Source organism: Folsomia candida, unplaced genomic scaffold, assembly GCF_002217175.1.
Source record: "Folsomia candida strain VU population unplaced genomic scaffold, ASM221717v1 Fcan01_Sc001, whole genome shotgun sequence".
In the NCBI taxonomy this organism is placed as follows: domain Eukaryota; kingdom Metazoa; phylum Arthropoda; class Collembola; order Entomobryomorpha; family Isotomidae; genus Folsomia; species Folsomia candida.
In genome coordinates this window covers 12,691,250-12,712,131 of record NW_019091193.1, presented here as the reverse complement: position 1 = coordinate 12,712,131, position 20,882 = coordinate 12,691,250, and the positions used below count along the sequence as shown (strand labels likewise).

General features: G+C 36.7%; 4 protein-coding genes across 11 annotated transcripts; 1 reads left to right on the top strand and 3 right to left on the bottom strand.

The window, feature by feature from the left end:
- Window positions 1-6,158: 6,158 nt before the first annotated feature.
- LOC110841807 lies at window positions 6,159-7,645 on the bottom strand. Of its 2 annotated transcripts, XM_035849862.1 has the most exons (3): window positions 7,096-7,645; window positions 6,464-6,964; window positions 6,159-6,332 (listed from the first exon to the last, which is right to left on the bottom strand). In XM_035849862.1, exons 2-3 carry the CDS (start codon window positions 6,944-6,946, stop codon window positions 6,264-6,266), a joined length of 552 nt encoding a protein of 183 aa, XP_035705755.1. In that variant the 5' UTR covers window positions 6,947-6,964; window positions 7,096-7,645; the 3' UTR covers window positions 6,159-6,263. The 2 variants fall into 2 exon arrangements, with proteins under 2 accessions (XP_035705755.1, XP_021943195.1); XM_022087503.2 differs by lacking the exon at window positions 7,096-7,645 and having other exon boundaries at window positions 6,464-7,069.
- Window positions 7,646-7,847: 202 nt separating this feature from the next.
- Window positions 7,848-9,249, top strand: LOC110861080. Of its 3 annotated transcripts, none has more exons than XM_022110209.2 (4): window positions 7,854-8,274; window positions 8,468-8,611; window positions 8,671-8,805; window positions 8,891-8,963. In XM_022110209.2, the coding sequence occupies exons 1-4, from the start codon at window positions 8,266-8,268 to the stop codon at window positions 8,951-8,953; spliced, it is 351 nt and encodes a 116-aa protein (XP_021965901.1). In that variant the 5' UTR covers window positions 7,854-8,265; the 3' UTR covers window positions 8,954-8,963. The 3 variants fall into 3 exon arrangements, with proteins under 3 accessions (XP_021965895.1, XP_021965901.1, XP_021965887.1); XM_022110195.2 differs by having other exon boundaries at window positions 7,863-8,274; window positions 8,468-8,583; window positions 8,891-9,249; XM_022110203.2 differs by lacking the exon at window positions 8,891-8,963 and having other exon boundaries at window positions 7,848-8,274; window positions 8,671-8,806.
- LOC110842480 (protein PTHB1-like) lies at window positions 8,934-13,496 on the bottom strand. Of its 3 annotated transcripts, XM_035849428.1 has the most exons (15): window positions 13,081-13,496; window positions 12,825-12,971; window positions 12,610-12,748; window positions 12,330-12,405; window positions 11,905-12,189; window positions 11,693-11,844; window positions 11,547-11,591; window positions 11,337-11,469; window positions 11,019-11,231; window positions 10,694-10,939; window positions 10,254-10,570; window positions 10,089-10,135; window positions 9,810-9,927; window positions 9,285-9,735; window positions 8,934-9,195 (listed from the first exon to the last, which is right to left on the bottom strand). In XM_035849428.1, exons 1-15 carry the CDS (start codon window positions 13,341-13,343, stop codon window positions 8,954-8,956), a joined length of 2,874 nt encoding a protein of 957 aa, XP_035705321.1. In that variant the 5' UTR covers window positions 13,344-13,496; the 3' UTR covers window positions 8,934-8,953. The 3 variants fall into 3 exon arrangements, 2 of the variants coding, with proteins under 2 accessions (XP_035705321.1, XP_035705356.1); XR_004834342.1 differs by lacking the exon at window positions 8,934-9,195 and having other exon boundaries at window positions 9,596-9,735; window positions 10,039-10,135; XM_035849463.1 differs by lacking the exons at window positions 8,934-9,195; window positions 9,285-9,735 and having other exon boundaries at window positions 9,757-9,927; window positions 10,039-10,135.
- Window positions 13,497-13,607: 111 nt separating this feature from the next.
- On the bottom strand, window positions 13,608-20,771 carry LOC110850386 (probable tRNA N6-adenosine threonylcarbamoyltransferase). 3 transcript variants are annotated; one of them, XM_035849664.1, is made up of 8 exons: window positions 20,406-20,771; window positions 20,221-20,300; window positions 20,005-20,146; window positions 14,608-14,670; window positions 14,451-14,523; window positions 14,210-14,382; window positions 13,891-14,152; window positions 13,608-13,808 (listed from the first exon to the last, which is right to left on the bottom strand). In XM_035849664.1, exons 1-8 carry the CDS (start codon window positions 20,518-20,520, stop codon window positions 13,766-13,768), a joined length of 951 nt encoding a protein of 316 aa, XP_035705557.1. In that variant the 5' UTR covers window positions 20,521-20,771; the 3' UTR covers window positions 13,608-13,765. The 3 variants fall into 3 exon arrangements, with proteins under 3 accessions (XP_035705557.1, XP_021953516.1, XP_021953523.1); XM_022097824.2 differs by having other exon boundaries at window positions 14,451-14,670; XM_022097831.2 differs by having other exon boundaries at window positions 13,891-14,125; window positions 14,451-14,670.
- Window positions 20,772-20,882: the final 111 nt, after the last annotated feature.

Sequence of the window (20,882 nt, the reverse complement as noted above, 5' to 3'; positions counted from 1 at the left end):
CATAATATTCAATTATTTAAACGCCCGCAATAATTACATTAAATTAAACATCTAAGGTTTAATGATAAATTCGTACACAACATATTTTTTATTATACTCATCTACATACGTATACAAATACTTGGAACAGTTGAATTATGTAGGTAGATAAAAGTTAGAATAGAATTCCGCAAAGTATTTTGCGATAAAGCTGAGAAATAAATAAAATACAACCTGTAGTGAAGACTTCATTTAGCCCGAGTCCCCTAGCACTGTGTTAGCACAGTCCGCTTCTAAATTTTTGTCCGAATTAACCGGACTACGGGTATTACGACCCCCATGGTGGGGTTGGTCGAATCTTTGTTAAATATTTTCTATTGTTTGGCACCAAATATTTAAAGCATTTACAAATCCTTCACATTGAACGTCATGACCAGTGGGACTCGCTTATTTAATTACAAGCAGAAAATAACAAATTTTAAGAAGTGGTATGGGTGAAACCTCGAAGGTCCCTCTGATTATTTATACGTTGCTTATTTTACATCTATTTCGAAATGCTGTAGAAATACATCAAGAGATTGCAAAATAGGAAAATTATCGTGAAACCACGGACTATGGATCGTTAAGTATCATATGAATTTCAGCGTTTTAAAATATTTTCTGAAAATCGGTATGGTTCACACTCTTGGGTCCCACTGGTTGAAAAATTTTCCAATTTCACCTCAGCAACTTTCATCGCGTCTCGGACAGACAGGCACGTCAGCTACATAGTCCCTTATTCTGGCTAAAGACTAACTTCTTACATATCTGCTCCACCGTAGTCGTGGATTTAGTATTTGAAACTATTAAGAAAATCAATGAACTTAAAGCAGCAAATGTACATACACATATACATATATACGAATGTAGGTATGTATCAATTCCACCTTTTTACTCCGCACCAGATAAGAATACTAATTAATCCTGAACCAGCCAATAAATTTAAAAATGAAATAATGCCATTACAATAAGGATGGGAAGAACTATTTACCAATTTTTTAGCGTACGTGTTTATTGATGAGAGCTAAAACTAGGAATAATTCAAATGGAAAAAAGCATTGACACCCATCAGCCTGACTGCGACTTACAGGAATAACCAGTTGAAAAATGAAGTGTCCAAAAAGCAATAGCTGAGAGCCGTGGTGTAAATTGAACTAAAAAACTGACTAAACTGCAGTAGCAGAGTGAAATGGCATGCCATTAAGAAATTTTAGAGTGTCAAGAAGAGAGAAGGCTCAGGTTGAATGTTTTATACGAACGAACGTATACCCGACTTGCATAGCTGATCCATTACTTTGCCAATACAGGTATCATTACACACACCCTACAGCCATTTACCACAAATCAATGGCTTATGCAGCTCAACTGCTTTTCTAATATTATTTGACTTTGAGAACAGGTAACCATTTGCAGCCAAGTTGAAATAGAGAACAAATGTATCAATCAACAAGTCCAACTACATGTCGACAGCAAAATTTGATATCCTCTGGCAAAAAAATCGGGTTCAAATTTGCACAAAAATTTCATAAATTACTATCGTACACCAACGTTGAAAATATTAGAGCAACGAAACACATCTAACTGTTGCACTGCGTACAAGAAATTCTCATTTACACTCAATGATTACTTATGACCATCGTTTGCATGTCAAACATGACCGGTTTTGCTTCATTTACTATAATGTATTAATAATAACGCCCACAATAGCTGAAATTATTTAATGCAAAGTAACAAGTCTGGCACCACCGTCGTCTGAAGATTTTTATTATTTTTGAAAACCTAAGGTGTTGAAAATAAATGACAACAAAGTCTGAAATAATCACCCCTGCACAAGCTCGATATTAAATGCCCGTCTCTGAGACTGTTTTCTGTTTGTGTGTGTAGTGGATTTTTGTAAATCCTTTCTTCATTTCCTACCTGCCAGGCAGCAGGCTTTTTTAAATTCAATATGGGCTTTGTAAACTTTAAAGGCGTCTGTCTGCCAACAAATGTCTCGCCCGTTCCAACCAGGCGAAAATACAATAATGCATACATATGTATATAATTTGTGGCATGGTGATATTTATGACCCACATGCAAGGGATTGATGTGTGAATTAATACCCTTCAGATTGGTTGTAAACCCCTTGAGCATGATTTTAAGACAATTCTCCAACTAACACTTATGAATCTATGTAACACCTATCCCTATCGAGTAGATCGTAGTTTTCATTGATTTACTAACTTCACTTTCTAACCAACAAAGTAACCAATTATACAAAATTAAAATGAATTTCATGAGCCCTTAGCTGAACAATTTTTAAGGTTGGTCGATTTCCAATGGAAAATATTTTATTTGTCTTGTGAAGTTCATCATATATGCCATTCTATTCCATTCATATATGCCATTTTATATATGCCATTCTTAAATTATTTGCTTATTTAGAATTACTTAACTTCTTGGAATTAAATATTAATTGAAGAGAAAAGTTTTCCCCAACCATTTGTTTTGCACAACAATATTATCATTTTAACGAAACAATGCATAATTGACAAAGAGAGTGTGTCCTTATTTTTAAGGTATAGTAATATGTGCATAGAAAGACGTCAGTATATGTAAACAAAAGCCCTGTAAGGCCGAAAGGCTTAACGGATGTAAAATAAGGTTGTGAAAATGAGAGAAAAGCCTAAAAATGCAGCACTACAATAATAAATACCTATGCAGTTTCCATTTTGGTCACATGTTTGCGTAATAAAGTGTTGTATAAATTGTTGTTGGGTTATAAAATAGATACTGAATTTGAAATCTTTAAACGGGTTTGATTAATTTGATGATGAAGCATGAGACGACCTTCAATGGCATTGATTTATTTTTTATGAATTATTAAGAAGAAAGTTGTCAGGATTTTCATGTTGTCGATGGACACAGCTCTGTGAGAACGAGTTAGTACATAAATACAATTCTGGATTCAGCCACAAGAATCACGTTGTGCTGGATTGGCACTTTTTTTTAAGAAAAAAAGTTGGACAGGTGAGTTCAGCTAGGCTTGAGTAATTGATGTAATATACCATGTCATGTCAACCACACTATCTTGCTGTGCTATTCTCCGTGTAATTTATAGAGGTTTCTCACAACTAATTAAAATGCAATATAAATTATGTGCTACACTCTGGGCAGTCTGGCGCATTGGCGACACGGAAATTAATATGTCGTCCGAGAGTAAATGAAGTCATAAGCACCTCAACAACGCAAATTGATTAAGTTTGGAGTTCGTGTGGCCATTTATTCCTCTGAAACAATTGAGTGAGACAAACAAACACCTTTGAAATTAATGTGCATATCTAGAAGGTAATTAATTACAGCCTAAACTGCACAGTTAATTTTAATTGCTATCAAAATACTTGTAACTTAACACTATACTTGGCACTTATCTTGACACAGTTATTTAGCATTTTCGGTGTAGCCTCACGCTTTACTTGTTACTGCTTGTTAGCCAATGGCTCATTATTTCACTCGGATTTGCCATGCATGCACTGATGAACTTGATTGATGTATGTAGATTTATGCGATTTGATGTTTGTGCAGTTGGAGACAGTATAATCGTATTTTTGATTCCGAAATTAAATGTATCTGGAAATATTCTACGCAGATTTTAGCCAGGCTTCAAAATATGTGTGTTCCAGTATTTTGCATTGATACGATATAAGCGGTTTAACAGTTTTAGTTGACAAGATAAAATAACAGATACAATCTTTGACATAGAAAAAATTGTACTTTAAAGGACAATTATTAAAGATGTACATATCGTCGACCCAATGATAAAACGGCACATGGATGCATCCTACCCAACCCGTGTATAAAATTTCCGGGAGGTGGACAAAAGAGCTGTCCGGTTTTATCATTAGGTCAACAATATGCTTTTCAACAAACTATAGTAAAATTATGATTTGGTAAATATTATTACTGCTTCTATAGTGCATACTGTGCTGTGTGTATCAATACACGGGCTGGATGATGTAGTTTTGTTTCTTTAATCATTCATTTTAATTTTGACGTTTATTCTAATTTCAAACATAGCATTATCCCAGCATGTCTGCCTGCCTTGCCTTTGTGCAAAACTGCTTGGAGCCATTAAACAATCGTCCAACTGTATTCTGAAATTCAATTCTGAAAGACAATGCAAATCACAAAGTATTGAATAATTTTATTGCAGCGTGTAATTGATATAGGAATTAAGTGAGTTTAATAACAATATAATAATCGAGGAGGCAAGGCCAAGATGAGCCCCACCTGTTGTAGCGTGGCTTGTCAAGAGCGGACTCTGAGACGCCATTATCCCGCAGAGTTCTTGTCTTCCTCTGGGCATGTTACTTATACTGCACAACATCGCTCTTGATGATGTCTTTTCTCCTACGATCAACACACGATACGACACACGAAACACTGTGTCCCATCTACAATTCCACGACCATCAGCATCCCAACAATAGAGTTAGTGAACCATCTAAATTTCCTAATGAACTTATTCAATTTTGCAAATCAACTCGCCCCTCTGTCGTCATTCTGTATACATAAATGTGTCGCATTAGTGTGACTGACTAGCCTGCTACCATTTGGTATTTATATCCCCGACAACGGGTTGATACTACAAGAAGTGTCTGGCTTCTAAGCTATGCTTGTACTAAATATGCTATGATATATGCTAACTTAGATTGTTGGGTGCGAAAAATCCCTCCACATAATGAAGAATAAGTTACACGACGATAAAAGAAATGTGTACAAGAGATTATTTGATTCCAGAATGGTTTGCAATTATTGTTGAATATTGATCAAGCCACACAGACAGAGAGAATACGAATAAGTGTTTTTGGTGTTTGGTTGTTGGTTGGAAATGCACCTTTGCCCTCACTCTAAATGTTAGCAGATCGTGAAGGAATACGTACATACGATGTAAGCACTTGCTGGATGGCTGGCGAAATGAAAAATCATCATCGAGTTTCAAAGAGTTTTGAATTATTGCTTAATATTCCGTAAGCCATCGGCTAACGAGCCATTAATTGTAAGTTTGTAGAGAGCCTACAGTTAGCCTACAGATTTGTAAATTTGCTATGCACACAGCGTTGCACCTGAACATTCATCTCTTTCATGAGTGTTTACTAATGAAAGACAATCAATCAAAATTGAAGACAGTTATAAAATGGACCACTTTTCTCACCCTCTCACCTTCTTGCACATCAAAAAACGTGCATGGTTATGTATGCAGCTTGTAATTTACAACTCGTATCTTGTAAATTCCAGTATTAAATGGTTTCGTAAAATTGGCAACGAGTTTGGAAATCTTTGAACATGTGTATTTATAGTCTTTCCGATACGTGTGCAACAAAATTCATCACTAATTATTTACCTGGCGCTCCAATTTCGATACGATATAATTATCAATCTTCGGTCCCTGATTGTTGTCGCAGTAAATCACGTCTCGGCACCTTTCATCTCTGTATTTTGAGTAAAGATGCAACTGGTGTTTGTTAACTAGATGAATGCTAGCAACAATAAACAAAAGTAGATTTGTTTGTAGAAATATGTATTTGAGTTTGTTTCAAAACTGCGCAAAATCGACGGCAGGTGAATAATTATTTAATATTACCTGAGAATTGACTAGTTTAATAATATTTTTGTTTTTAACGATTTTTTTCAGAATTTTGAAATTATCTGCAAATTTTGACCGACAAATTAAAAGTCAAAATGCAAATGTGCAAAGCGTTGGGTACATATGATATATGATGGCGTTAGCATAATAAATAGAAAAGTTTTACTTTTACAAAATCTGTGTTTCCTTAAGTGTTGGTTTGTTTTATTAACCCTTTCTCAGTAATGGTGGCGGCTCCAGCCATAATCTTGTCATCGACTCTCAATTACCTTCTTAAAGATGCAATAACATAAATTAACTTTTTCAGACCTCTCTGCAAGCATCGTCTGGAAGATGAGTAAAAAAAACAAACAAATGGCTTCATAGAAATGCAAATTTGCAAATATGTAGAATACTATTCAACTCGTATAATATTTACAAGTAATAGTAACGGGGAAGAGAATGGACATTTAATGCAGCATATTTTTAGTAATTCCTAATGTATTCTAAATGACAAATCAAGTACAACAACCAAATTCAGCATAATGTTAATCAATTCTTTAATAAATTTGTAAAAGGTATAGTTTTGAATGACAAGAATTATGTAAGAACAATTTCAGGGGACGTGCGTATTTTTATTTTTACAAAAACGCCAAAACTCCTGCGACAATTCCTGCTGCAAGGACAACGAACAAAAAGCCTGGATGCGTCTGGAAAAAAAATTTAATACAAATTATTCTAAATTATATTTGTCGCCTATGCACATATGTACATAGATATTATTATGTGCAGATGTTTAGAGATGCCACTTTTCAGGATTATTGGAGCATCAGTCACTTACGAGCAATTGCAATAGAGATGAAGATGAGGATTGGCTGGTTTTGTATTTCCAATACAGACAAAACTCTTGAGCCAAGTGATTATTGTGGAAAACGGGTGTGATATCACTGGCTGGAAGGGTGATGGGACCATTCGCCAGATTCGCCCTTGCCAGATTGAGGCAGTCTTTCAGAGATCTTGGCTTCAAATTCTTGGACATTGAGAATTCTTCAAAATTGTTTATTCTGCATGGTCGAAGCCCAGCTTCTTGTGCCAAATCGGACGCATCTTTGACAACCATCATGTCCACGCCGTTGTTTTCTCCCTCAGAGTCGAGAGGCCTCACGTGGACACACCATCCTTTTCGAATGTTGAGCACAAAGTGAGAAGTATTCTTACCAAACTTTATTTCAACAATGTCACCCGGAACCACGACTTTCTCAATTTCTTCGCAAGTTGACCACCCCTCTGGGATCTTGATGCGTCGATGAACTTCGATTTTCATATTTCATTTGTCTGTGTACTAGCCAAATGATGTAAAAATATTATACTTTCAACATGTGCCGATTTTATTGCAGCTGGGTGTTTACGCGGTGAAATGCATTGGCTGACTTGGCATTGATCCATGGTTTATATTCTCGGAAAATTTCGAACCTTTCTTCTTTTCCCGAGCAATAAGAGCAAAAACTTGGGTAGAATTTAGTAGGGAGAACCATTATGTTGGTTTAATTTCCTTTGAATAATTTTAAGCGAATTAACTCTCAAGCTGTGGAAACATCATGGGGCACATACTTCTTTTATGCATTTGATTGACTTTAATTAGCATCACTGATATTTATAGACTTTCTGTCAAGATTAAGATAATTGATGGGATGGCGATGCTCTATTCCGTCTCACTCTTCACAATGGCGAGTTTGTTTAATTTTTCTTCAAAATAAAACCATTTCATTTTACAACTTTGAAATGAATAGTAAAATATCATCGTTCCCTATATTGCGACCTCGTTAAGGGTATTGGACAAATTGTTCTTCATTTCAAAGTTGAATTGCAAATGTGTTTTCAGTGGGTATGATGTTAATATGGCTTGTCAAGTTTGCATATTTAGGTAACAAGCTCATGATTGTGCGCTTCTGATGTGCATATGCACATACACATATACATATATCGGTACACTGTAGTTGTGTATTTTGAAATAATTTTTACATATTTATACCTGCAGTACATGATAATTAACTAATACCGATGTGTACTCACATATGTATGACGATACGACTAGTATAAAACTAGTTGTAATTCATAGTCTCATACACACAAGGTCTTATCGAATATTGCAGTTCAGTGTGTTTCATTATTATCAATGTGAACGAACTATGTATGTATCTACATAAATAGATATGAAGAATTCCAATGCGAATACAACGTTAAATGCAAACAAATACATCGTTGCTTGGGTTAGTTTCTGTGAATTTAGTCTAACTAAACTCTGAAATTTTTGTAGATAATCTAGTAATAAATCAATGTGAAAAGCTTATTTAAGTAATAAATAAATGTTTCCAAATACTTTCGGAGCTACCAATAAATTACATACGTAATAATTCAGAAAAACACTACATATAAACAATCAGAGCAAGACATTCAAAATCCATACTTTATAATACTTGACAGTTCTTTACTACTACAAAATCACACCATTTTCGGTCTGACTTGCAAATATCATGCCCCCAAAAAAGAATCTTAAACTGGAAGATCTGCAAAGTGTAGTGAACGAACTTCAAGAGGAGATGAAAGGTCTTCGATCCGAAGTCGAATTTCTCAAATCGCGTAATGTTCAAGGTACATGCACAATCAATCAGTTATTGATTTATATTTATCTGCGTATACTTATACGTATCATACGAATGTTTCTTTGTTTCCCACGTCCAAATTGAACGCCTTTATTCTTAAGTAATTAGTTAGATTTGTTGTATAACAAAAATGATGTGATACTGCATTTAAATTATGACGATTACAATAAGTCTTATTGCAGGAACAAGTCAAGATACGCCAAAAGCCATCTCCGCCAGTAAGAGGAACCTTAAAACCCCAACCTCAACTAATGTCAACGTTACTTCCGACAACACTACCGACAGTCCTATTTTCAACGTGGGTCATCAACATGCACGGAATTTCGGTTTCACTAAATTATCAGTAACTAAGTATTTGACGACTTTGATGCTAAATATTTTATAGGAACGGACCAGGAGCGAAAAGGCCAAAGCAAGCCAAACACAACCGTCCACACAAGAATTTTTAAAAACCACACTGCTCAACAAGGACAAACAAACGGGGATGAAGCAAGGCGTTGATTTATCTGCAACTATGAAGGTGAAATTTTATTATGCGTGATGCATGATACACTTAGGAATAAACTCATTGAAAGTAACTCAATAAAGTATTATTTATTTTTAAGGAAAATACACGGAGTCAGAGGGCAGGGGAAAATGTGTTGATGGTTCCACCTCAAACAAAGTAGTTACCAAAAATTATCAATACTTTCTTGCATTTCTTTCTTTGTAGAACTTTCAATGTTTTCTGTAAGGAAGTGATCAATTTGCTTTAAAGTAGTTTCCTCGTCGTAATTATTATTTTGTAAAAACTGTCCGGTTGTGTCCTCCGTTTCATTATGATCAAGATTATGCAAATTTGAGATGGTATTTTCTGTGTGAACTTCTGCCGTCTCAATAATTTTCTCTAGTTCTGAGATATTATTATCCTCTACAAAAACAAGAGAAATAAATTAGTCAGATACTTTTAAAGCATAAAAATTCATTCCAGTCCCACATAAAATTTGTATTCATTTTCACCGGGTTCATGGGGTTCAGGTATCGAGGCTAACATGCTTTGCCCTCTTTTCCTAGACGTCCTTGCTCTAGCTGAAGTCATCCTTTCCTGAATTTCATTTCCAACCAACTTTTCGGGCTCAACTACAGAAGGCTTTGATAACACCTCAGGTAGCGATAGTTGTTTTGAAAATGCTTCTTTCCATGCTTTTTCCACCGAAGATTTGATGACTCGTTTCAATTTGGATAAATCCAGATTAGCCAATGACTGATTAACAACTACTCCGCTCTTGATGAAAGTCAAACTTGTGTAAACACTTTCTTCCCATCCATATTCATCGGAAAAGTTCCAGACATCAGGACTTAAACCGTTGAGCAACAAAGAGACGCTGTCTGCATTTTTATGCTTTAACTTTATTAATTCTATCAACAGCTTCGTCGCCCCACTCAATTTTGTTTCTGTTTTTTGCATCTCCTGGTGGAAATGTTTTTCATTATACCTCAACAAGTTTTTAGACATTTTTGTTTACGAAATTGAATTATTTTTACCACATCATTGCCTTCAATAAAGTTTAGACAGTCTCCAACTTGATCTAAAGAACCTTCAAACAAGATTTCAAGTTGAGTCAGGGGAAGTGGGTTCTTGTCCCGGAATCTGATGAGCAATCTAATGAATTTAATAGATATGCTTTGTTTTAGTCAATTTAGAATAATAAATACCAAAATAATTCATCATATCTACATAAATGTCAAAAATAAATATATTGGATGAATTTACATCTAAATTCAGATTCGTCTCGCTTAAGCGAGCTAACAAATGTTCCGTACCGTCTTTGAATTGCACGAAGTTGCGCAGCCCGATTTGAAATTTCATCCTATAAAGAAACAGTCAAATTTAGATGTGCGTGAGAGAGGAGTGATAAATAAAAAATAATTATCTGCCATCGACTGAATACGGATATGTGTATGAGATATACGTATATATAGTTTTACTTGAATTTGAGCGTCTCTCTGGCGTTGAACAGCATGGGCATCAATTTCTTGGAAATAATCAGTTAGCAAAGACATTTCTTCGTCCAGACCCAACGGCTCAATTACCAACTCAGTCTTGTCTCTTCCCAATTTTCTATTAAGCCTGTCGATAAAGTCTCGAAATATGACGTAGATTATGGCCAAGGTGTGGGCTTGAATTCTGTATTTAGAGGTTTCGGACGATGCATTTTTTGTTGATGACAGCAAGGAAGCAATTTCCCCACATTGAAACATGAAACTTATTCCAGGAGCAGCCCCGTCGATACTCCAATTAAAGTCTGAAAGCATATTAGCAATTGATAATCAACTCAAGTACTGTCATAAGTACGAGCATATAGGTATGCATGTATAATAATTAACGAAAAATAATAATATGCTAAATTTAATAATAGTCTGCATACCATTATACAAGGACAGCAAGTTAACAACTGGCTTATTCACTGAAAATGTAATTTTCACATTTCCATCCTTTTCCAACTTGTGATGAGGTTTTGCAACTATGAAAAGGGGAATGCGAATTCCACATTTCTGTACAAAATGTGGTGATCCATTGTCGCTGATGTAAAAAACAAACACGTCGCACTGCAGATCGGAGGGAACAATTTCGTTTTCCACGTAAAATTCGACTGGGTATGAATGTCTCCCAACTAAAAGCCATTCCCGTGTTAAAAAAAGATTGGACTAGAAAAAAGATTTGCAACAGTTATATGTAAAATTTCAACTTACTAATATCCCCAATTAAGACAGAATCTGGTGAACAAATTATTGGTTTGGGTGTACTAAATGTGACCCTGACATCGTTAACCTTAAGATGGCACATCAGTTTTACAACCCCAATTAAGGACATAACTTCTAGCCCATTTGTCTCTATCCATTTTGTTTTCTGTCCCTCAAACTCTAGTTTGATTTCCACCGTGCTGTCCTTGCTTGCGGATACTTCTGCAATAACATTCCCACAATCAGTCATATAAAGAATACCGAGTATTGTAATAACATTCTAGCAAATGTTATTGATTCGGGTAAAAAAACATTGATAGAGGATACCCTGATCTCCGGCAGCAGTGATTGCTCTCCTCAAGTCATTCAATTCTTTTTCTGCAGCTTCGTAATCCAAGTCCCTTGACTGAACTGGAGGGGCCACAAACAGTGATGGAACAGTTCCAATAAATCCGAGGATCTTAATTTAATTGATTACATTAAATTATTATGAAATCGTTATTATGAGGTGAAAGTGTACAATGCAGGATTAATTACCACAGTGCCTCTTTCACTCATTGCTAATATTGCACCATTTATATTCTATAAATACATAATCCAGTTAGGTAAATAAGTACATTTATTCAATATATTCATTCAATATCTTGCAGTGATTGAAAAAATGGTATACTGACTGCAATTACCTTGTAATTGAAAACTCTGTCTATATGAATCGGGGCGAAGGGAAGTCGTGCTGCCCATCTCAGCATTGTTCCACTGTACACGTAACAATTATAGGGCTCGTTACTGGAACCAGCAATGGTAATGCACTCATGCTCATTAGGTGATATTGGCACTATAAGAAATAGTTCATTCATGATTCATCAGTGATAAAATTTACAATAAACTGATTTACCTAAAAACGAATGGAAATAGCTAATTTGAAAGTCGAGTCTCTTGGTCCAAATAAGAATTCCGCCATCTCCAAAACACATTATGTTACGAAAAGAACAAACAACGACACAACTCGTGGCAGGGTCATCCGTGGACAAAACCTTGATATCACCAATACACTCTTCTCCGATGCAAAATGACCAGTCTGGGGTCAGACGTTTCCCAACACTCGTATCCTGCGATTGTTGCTGATCGTCTTTAGACATTGCGAGACTTGTATATTTGAAGCACACAACGTTCCATGAGGCTTGTTAAATTAAGTAAACAATAAGTTATACTACGCATACTTGTGTAGATGAGACGTATTTTTAGAGACATAATTATTATAAACATGGAGAAAATGAAAAAAATATTAAGAAATATGTATGACACGCGAGTAAGCAATACCTGTAATAAAAGAGTCCCAAGCAGGGACATACGCAAGGGGGCCCGGTAGGAGGAATCCCGGAAGATATCGGCAGAACTAATCAAGAATATTGAAATTTAATAAACATTAATTTGTGTAATGAACATTTCCAAATTTAAAAAAGTATGCATGTACTTTGCATAAATACCAATTTCTTGTGCATACTTATGTGCATTAACTTGTGCTAGTTTGTTCTGACATACATACATATTAATTTTTAATAGATACAGATGCTCCATAATTATAAATTTTTATAAATACCGTGAATAATTCCTGCTCAAAAAACGAAAGGGTTCCATCCAAAGACTGAACACAAATGAACCTACGCTTGCTCTTACTCGGACGATCTTTATTGGTTTTTGCGAATGATGTACCGTGTCCAAAAGGTCCACAACACATACTTCATAATTAAGAAACAAAATTAAAACTGTGGCCCTTCGGACGGACTAGTTTAGCATTATTTAGTAAATTCATACTTAAAAGCGTGTCGTTTGAGTATATGTTCATACAGAAGAGTCACTTTATATTGTGACCCATGCTCTACTTGTCCGGCAAGCTTGGAAACCCCATAAACGGCCAGTTTGAATGGGTGGAGTATAGCCAAATTGATGTCATCAGATCCGCTTCACAGATAAATGTATGCAATAGAATAATAATTAATTGAACATCCAGACCCATTATTTAGTACAAGTTTTGGAGAAATGTGAAATATAAGAAGCGATGATCAATTACCCAATAAACACATCCGATTCAATCTGCAAAATGGGATATCCAAGATTCACCTCAGCTAATATAGACACGGTGGTATCATGAATATCTTCGTATGACGTGTGGCCGATAATTCGAAGGATCCCAGTCAAACTTCCTAACGCAAATTTAACGGATCCATCAGGTGAATTGTCGAAATTTGACCATACTAGCGACCCGGAAGTAAACTCGTTATGCCCATCACCACATTCTACAGCCCAGAGCTCTTTGAAGGTAAACAATGACATTATCCAAACTGATAAAAAAGAAGTATAGGTAAAGTAAAATTAAATGAGCGGCCAAATCGGTAAAATATACTTTCTGTGAACTGAACAAATTATCGATTGCTTTGACTCGGGTAAGGCGACTACAAATGCAGTACAAATATGATGATGGCATATTCAGGTGGCGTTGAGCATTTCATGACAACGGTTTGTTGTTCACGACATGGCATTATATGAAAGGAATCAATACTACCCGACATATTTCAACCACATATAATCATAAATATATGCATTTGCTCACAACGTACTGCCCACGTAATTTATTGAAAACTTGTATACTCCCCTCAAGTTACAATGTTCAACATGTAATAAATACAACTTGAGGGGACCAAAAATATAAAATAACTCTTATTAAATGTGTCAATACAGAACTCAAGCTTATTTCTTCAGTCATTTCTCCAAACCACTTCAACTTCGTCAGTTCGATACCTATTACAAATGAATATTAAAGTATTAAATATTATTTGCAAAATTAATGTATTCATTTTGTCATAAAGAATCTAAGTTTCACCTTTGAGTACAAAATGTTTCTTCCCATGGGGAAGTAACCATTCCTGCACTGTACATTTCACTTCCAGCTTGAGCAATCATGGCGCCGTTGTCTATGCAAAATCGTTCGTCAGTTGCAAATAGTTTTGCCTGCCTCTCTTCGCACATTCGGTTCATCATTTCTTGAAGTCTTTCGTTGCAGCCAACTCCCCCAACGATTAAAACTTCCTGCGACCCAGTATGTGCCATAGCTCGTTCTAAAAAAATATTTAGCACAACAGGATCTGTAATTAAGCATGCATTATGATTCATCAATAAAGTTTGCTTAAGAAAATTCTTACCCGTTGTTTCGACAAGCATTGCAAATACAGCTTCTTGGAGGCTGAAACATAAGTCTTCAGGAGTGTATTCTCTTTTCAAAGTTTCTGCCTTCTCCTCAATGAATGACAATAATCCGGAAAATGAAACGTCCATGCCTTTAACGACATATGGTAGAGCTAGTAATTTTTTTCCCCTAAAAGTGAAAAGTATTCGTTAAATGCTCATAAATATCAATCGGCTCGTAATGATAATGTAACACACCTCTTGGCCAACTGCTCAATATTATAGCCAGGGCTAGGGTCGTTTGATAGCTTTAAAATTCTTGCAAACCGATCTAAACAATTTCCAACCGCTATATCAATCGTCTCCCCAAAAATCCGATACCGTTTTTGAGAATATGCAATGATTTGTGTATTGCCTCCACTGACGTATAAAACTGTGGGGTCCTTAGCACCTGTTATATGACGTCCCATTTCGATATCTGAAATGAAACAACATATGCAGATACACAGCAATGTAACAATTAACGAAGCATGAAAAACACAGCTAACTACATAGCATTAATACAAATTAATACAAGATCACTAAATTTTATATTTTATTCAAACTAAACACACGTACATATTAATGAAATTATACCCATTAACACAAAACCATAATCCATATGAAATTAAACAACTAGATTTCATCGGGAAAAGTGCATGCTTCCATGACTTTTCATGTCCAATTGTCAACTTGGACCTTGGTTTAATACATTTAAGACATTGGTTGAAATAAAGTGAAAATAATAAATTATTTCAATAATTATTGTTAAAATTGAAAAGTGCAAAATAGTCCACTATTCAATAAACATAAACAATGTTCGCTTGAGGAACAGATGAAAACCAAAATGTTGATGAAAATTCAGCAAATTTGAGCATGTAACCATAGGTTATCATTGAAGTCAAAAGCCCTCAACCTCAAACAACAACACGGTAAAATTAATACTTCAAAAACAATCTAACTGGAATGAAACTGAAACGCTTTATCTGCACCAGACCATAATTTGTATTAAACTCTCTCACGATACAAATGTTGAGCCTATAAAATGAGAACTTCTCCACGCGAACATGCAAGTTGCGCGTCTGTTTTATTATTTTGGTGGCTGAGGAAAATAATTGGCATAGGACTGAAACGTGAATTGCGAGAAGAGGATATCTACCCGGTCCTGCAGGGGGACCATGCAGCTATTCATGGAAACTTATTAGAACAAAATTGGGTCCAACACTTGACAAAATGTGTCGAGCGAAACACGAAACCAAGTTTCCGATGGGTCCTGTTTGTCACTTATGCCAAAAGGTTTTTGTTCTATGGATTTTTTTCAATGCTGGAGGAATGCGTATACCGAGTTATCCAAGTAATATCATTGGGAGTCATTATCGAATACTTTACCACAAGCGGTCACAAGAGTCATAGCAAATCCATGGCGTATCTTGCAGCAGGTAACACCAATAAAACAAGTAAAACTCCAAAAGGTTGTTCGAAATGAATGAAAAATTTTACAATTTGAATATTGACTAGGTGGAGTAATTCTGGGTTCCTTTTGCTTTTTTCTATCGTTCCACTGGTCAATGTTTAATACACACCATATTTGTACACACATGCGACTCGGAATGTCGTCTCTCATCTATCGAAAGACCTTGCGTCTGAGGTATGTACAAATAGGTACTAGTACTGCAGTTCTGGTTATAAATACGTACATATAACAGAGTAGACATTAATGGTGTCATCACGGATATTGATTTAAAATTGTATTTCACTGCTTACTTTTAGTCAAGCAACTATGCGAAGTTTCAGTGTGGGACAACTCATCACCATGCTTTCAACTGATGTGTATCGACTCGACATGCAAGATCTTCACCTCAACTACCTATGGATTGCCCCAATTCAACTTGGCGTGGTCATTTATCTGCTCTACTACCATTATGAATTTGGATTCCCCTCACTCAGTGGCTTGGGCCTGCTCGGAATATTCGTATTTTTCCAGTACATCATGGGAATATATGTGGTGCGGGTACGAAAAAACAAAATTGCAGCCACAAACAAAAGACTGAGAATCATCACGGAAATTTTGGACGCCTTTTATAACATTAAATTATACGCTTGGGAAAATGCCTTCTTTGCGAGAGCCAAGGAAAGTCGTCGCGTTGAACTCAAGTATGTGAAAACTACAATGATTCTTCGAATTCTGAACGCCTCCTTTTCTCTCATTCTCACGAAAATGACGGGCTTCCTAACTATACTACTGTACATTTACATGGATGAGACACCATTGGATGCCCGCAGAGTTTTCATTACTCTTTTATTGTATGAGCACGTCCGAATCAACTTGGCACACCTCTTCACGCGCGGAGCTGTTGATTTTGCAGAAGTCTCGGTAACGGCGAAACGAATGACAGAATTCCTGCTTTTAGAAGAGAAATACGAGAACCCCGAGTTGTACGACGCCTACAGCATTGACCCCGCGAACGTGACGGTGGACACACCCCTTAATGGAATTTACATGGAGCAAGTCCAGTGCAAATGGCATTACGACCAAGACAGCATGACATTGAACAACATTAATCTCGATATAACTGAGGGGAAAATGCTTGCAATTGTGGGGCCGACGGGTTCAGGAAAGTCATCGTGTCTTGCTGCAATTTTAGGAGAACTTCCTATTGTCAGTGGAAAGATAACAGTCCAAGGAAAAATCGCGTACATTCCTCAATCACCGTGGCTTTTCCCCGGTACTATCCGTCAAAACATTGTATTTGGACGAGAATATAACCAAGAATGGTACATCTCTGTGATGGAAATGTGTGGGCTGAAAGCGGACTTTGACAACATGGAAGACGGTGATCAAACTAAAGTTGTACGAGCCGTTCTTAGCGTTGGCCAGAAGGCACGAATAAGCTTGGCCCGAGCTGTATATTCAAACTGTGACATTTATCTCATGGACGATCCACTAAGTTGCATTGATGTTCGCCTGCAACGCCACATTTTGGAAAAGTGTATTAGGGGGGCTTTAAAAAACAAGGCGGTTCTGCTCGTAACACATCAACTCCACTTTCTTGAGGCTGCGGATGACATTGCCATTCTTCTGGAAGGAAAACTGATAGCCAAAGGAACATACAAAGAGCTGCTTGATCTTGGAATTACATTTTCAAAAGAGATTGAAGGAGGGGAGGAGGAGGGAGAAGTAGATGATGATGACCACCTCGAAATTCAAGTTAGCTAAACCATGGATAACTTTAAAATGCAATTTTATAATGTGTACAGATTTGTACCCATTTCTCATCACATTTCTAACACTACGAAATATTTCAGCCAGAAAAAGGAAAAAGAAACTCGTTTGTAGCCATTGAACAAGACATTTTAACGAATACGCTGATTGTTAGAGAGCATGTTCCAATGGGAGACCCTGATCAAGATCTGCAAATGTCACTCGTCCACAAAGGAAAAAGTGCAATTGCAATCAAAGAAATTGAAGACGCCGATACAACCATCGAAACAGATAAAATTGGAATTAGACTCTTCTGGTCTTATCTGCGAGCAAGTTCCACTTGGTATCTCATTGCGTATTTGTTCATTCTATGCTGCCTAGTTCAAGTCCTCTACAGTGCTTCAGAAATAGTTTTGGAAGTATGGACACATCACGAAGAAGACCGGGCCAAGAAAGTTATTCAAGGAACGCTCCCCGACAAGGACAAAGAGGACAGAGAACGTGAAATTATAACCTACTGCATTCTTATACCAAGTCTGGTCGTACTCAGCATTTTACGAAGTGTTGCAATGTTTCAAATTTGCATGAATGCCTCATTCACTCTATTTTGCCAACTTCTTAACAGTTTACTACATGCAAAGGCAAAATTCTATGAATCCAGTTGTGCAGGGCATGGCATTAATCGATTTTCGAAAGATATGCTCGTCATTGACGAGCTTCTTCCAACTACTTTATATGAAATCACGGGAGTGTTTTTTGAAATCCTTGGGACAATCATCATTTTATGCTGGACGCTTTACTGGGCAGCAATCCCATCTGGTATATTTCTGGTAATGGTCTGCATTGTGTATCATGTCTACCACAAGAATGCTGCAACGCTAAAACGCCTGGAAGCAAACGCAAGAAGTCCAATATACGCGCACACTGCAAAAACACTGGAAGGACTATCAACCATCCGCTCATTTGAACAAGAGCGAATATTTCTCAAAATTTTTGAAGACTTACAAGACCATCATACCTCTGCATGGTACCTGTACACCTCCTTGAACACATGGCTATCCATTGTGGTGGACTCGTTGGCGCTTTTGCTCGTTGCAGCAATCACAATGATTTACGTTTTTGGAGAACCTCAAAATGCAAATTCGTCAGAAGTAGGACTCGCAATTGGAAAAGTAATCGAGCTCTCAATACTCATGCAAATGGTAGTCTCTGACACGGCGGATTCTGAGACTGAAATGATTTCCGTTGAAAGGTAATATTTGTTTCACCAACTTTTTAACTTGTCGGAAATCGTGTAAATATGAAGCTCTGTTTAGGATCCTGGACTATTCGCAAGATGCAACCGAGGACGACTGGGAGAAAAGAGAGCATCAGCCACCCCCTTATTGGCCACTTCATGGCAGCATAGTTTTCAATAACGTAACAGTAACTGGACATGGAGATAAAGTATTGTTAGCTGACATCAATGTGGACATTCCTGCAGGAGAGAAAATTGGAATTGTTGGGCGATCAGGTCAGATCAGTTTATGCATATTTGGCAGGCGAGGAATGTGTAGAAACAAACATTGCATTAATTACTTTCATCTAAATTTTATTCAGGATCGGGAAAGACCACACTAATAAATACACTCTATCGTATTACTGAACCTAGCCAAGGGCAAGTGTTAATTGATGATATCGATATTCAAGACGTTGGTCTGCACGATTTACGACGAAAAATCTCAATAATTCCTCAAGTTCCTTATGTTTTTACTGGAACTTTGAGAATGAACCTTGACCCGCTCGGAGATTACCCTGACCATGAGATTTGGAACGTTTTGGATGAAGTGAGTCTGTTTGACACCGTTAAAACAATGGACGCTGGGTTGGACACTTACTTCAACGAGGCTGGATGGCAACTGAGCCCTGGACAAGCTCAACTTTTAGGTTTAGCCAGAGTTCTTTTACAGAAAAATCAGATATTATGTTTGGACCACGCTATGAATAACTTGGATCCACAATCACAAAAGCTGATTCAAAAGAAAATTAAAGACAAATTTTCAAACTGCACAGTTTTGACAATAGCGCATCGTCTACAATCCCGTAATTCATAAGATATCGTCTAAACAAGTAATATTTTGGGACATTATTTAATCCACATGCTTTTCTGCTCTGTATTATTATAGTCATGTACTGTAACAAGATCATGGTTATCGAGTCAGGTCGTGTTGTAGACTATGGTGATCCGTATACGCTTATCAAACAACAAGGACCACTCTGCTCACTTATCATGCATCTGGGGAAGAAGAATGCTGAAGAGATTACGAGATTGGCGAAGGAGAGCGAGTTAAGGAGGAGAGCATCTAGAAAATCGCAAGTTAACTTTTTGGAAACGATATTCATGTGAGTTTTTAGACAATTGTTGCACTCTCAACATAATAAACAAGTACGTGCTGTGACGCAATTATCCCCCCGAATTTACCACTACACAAATGAAGAAATTGTTATTATGAACTCGCAAGTTTTTTCTTTAAAGTTGGATAATACCATGTTAAATAAATCTTCATGTTACGAATAATCACAACAACTCACGTCCTATGCAGTGATTAACTCCGACAATTGGTTTTTTCCACAACTGAGCAATTGTTCGAGCCACTACTGCTACGGAGACTAAGGGCGCTCCCATCCCCGGGCCTTTTGTATAGCATATAACGTCAATCTCCTCAGGTCTCACCTGTCAATAAACAAGTATGACAATCAAATTGTTACTTCAGCAGTATATTGCTAAATTATTATTATGTCTAATACCTTAGCTTCCTTTATCGACTTTTCTAGTAAATTAATAATTTCAGCTTGGTGGTGACGTGCAGTTTCACTCGGAAGAAACCCTGAAAAGATATAACAATAAATGAGTAAAACATGAAGGGCAAGTATTAATAACGTACTAACTTAAATACTTATTCTATATAAATCAACCCTGTGTGAATACGAACCTTCTCCTGGAGGTGTAATGTAAGTTACTCGCGGATTTGATAAAACTTGGCCATCCTTGATAATACCAATCCCCAACTTGTTTGCACTACCTTCTAATCCGATCGCAATCACCATTGTGACACTTACTAAACCAACGGTACCGAATCAAGCAAAATAAATAGTAGCAATTTTAGTTAGTTGACAAACCTCCTCAGTCAACAATTAAACAAAAAACAAACACATGATGAAATTGCATGGATGGAGTGGAGTTGGCAAAAGAAAGCGTGTTCGCGGCCCGATTCTGTCGCAATCAGAACAGCTTTTCTCCAGCTCTGCAATGTTGCTTACACAAAACACAAGTCCTATTTATTCCAATGGGTGTGGTATTTTTCGTGTTTTAATTTCCAGTCCTGCATTTTGAACGTTATTACAAACCTGTAAGTACAATTAAACGACACACAAACAAAATCATACTCGACAGGAAAGTGAAAAGTGTC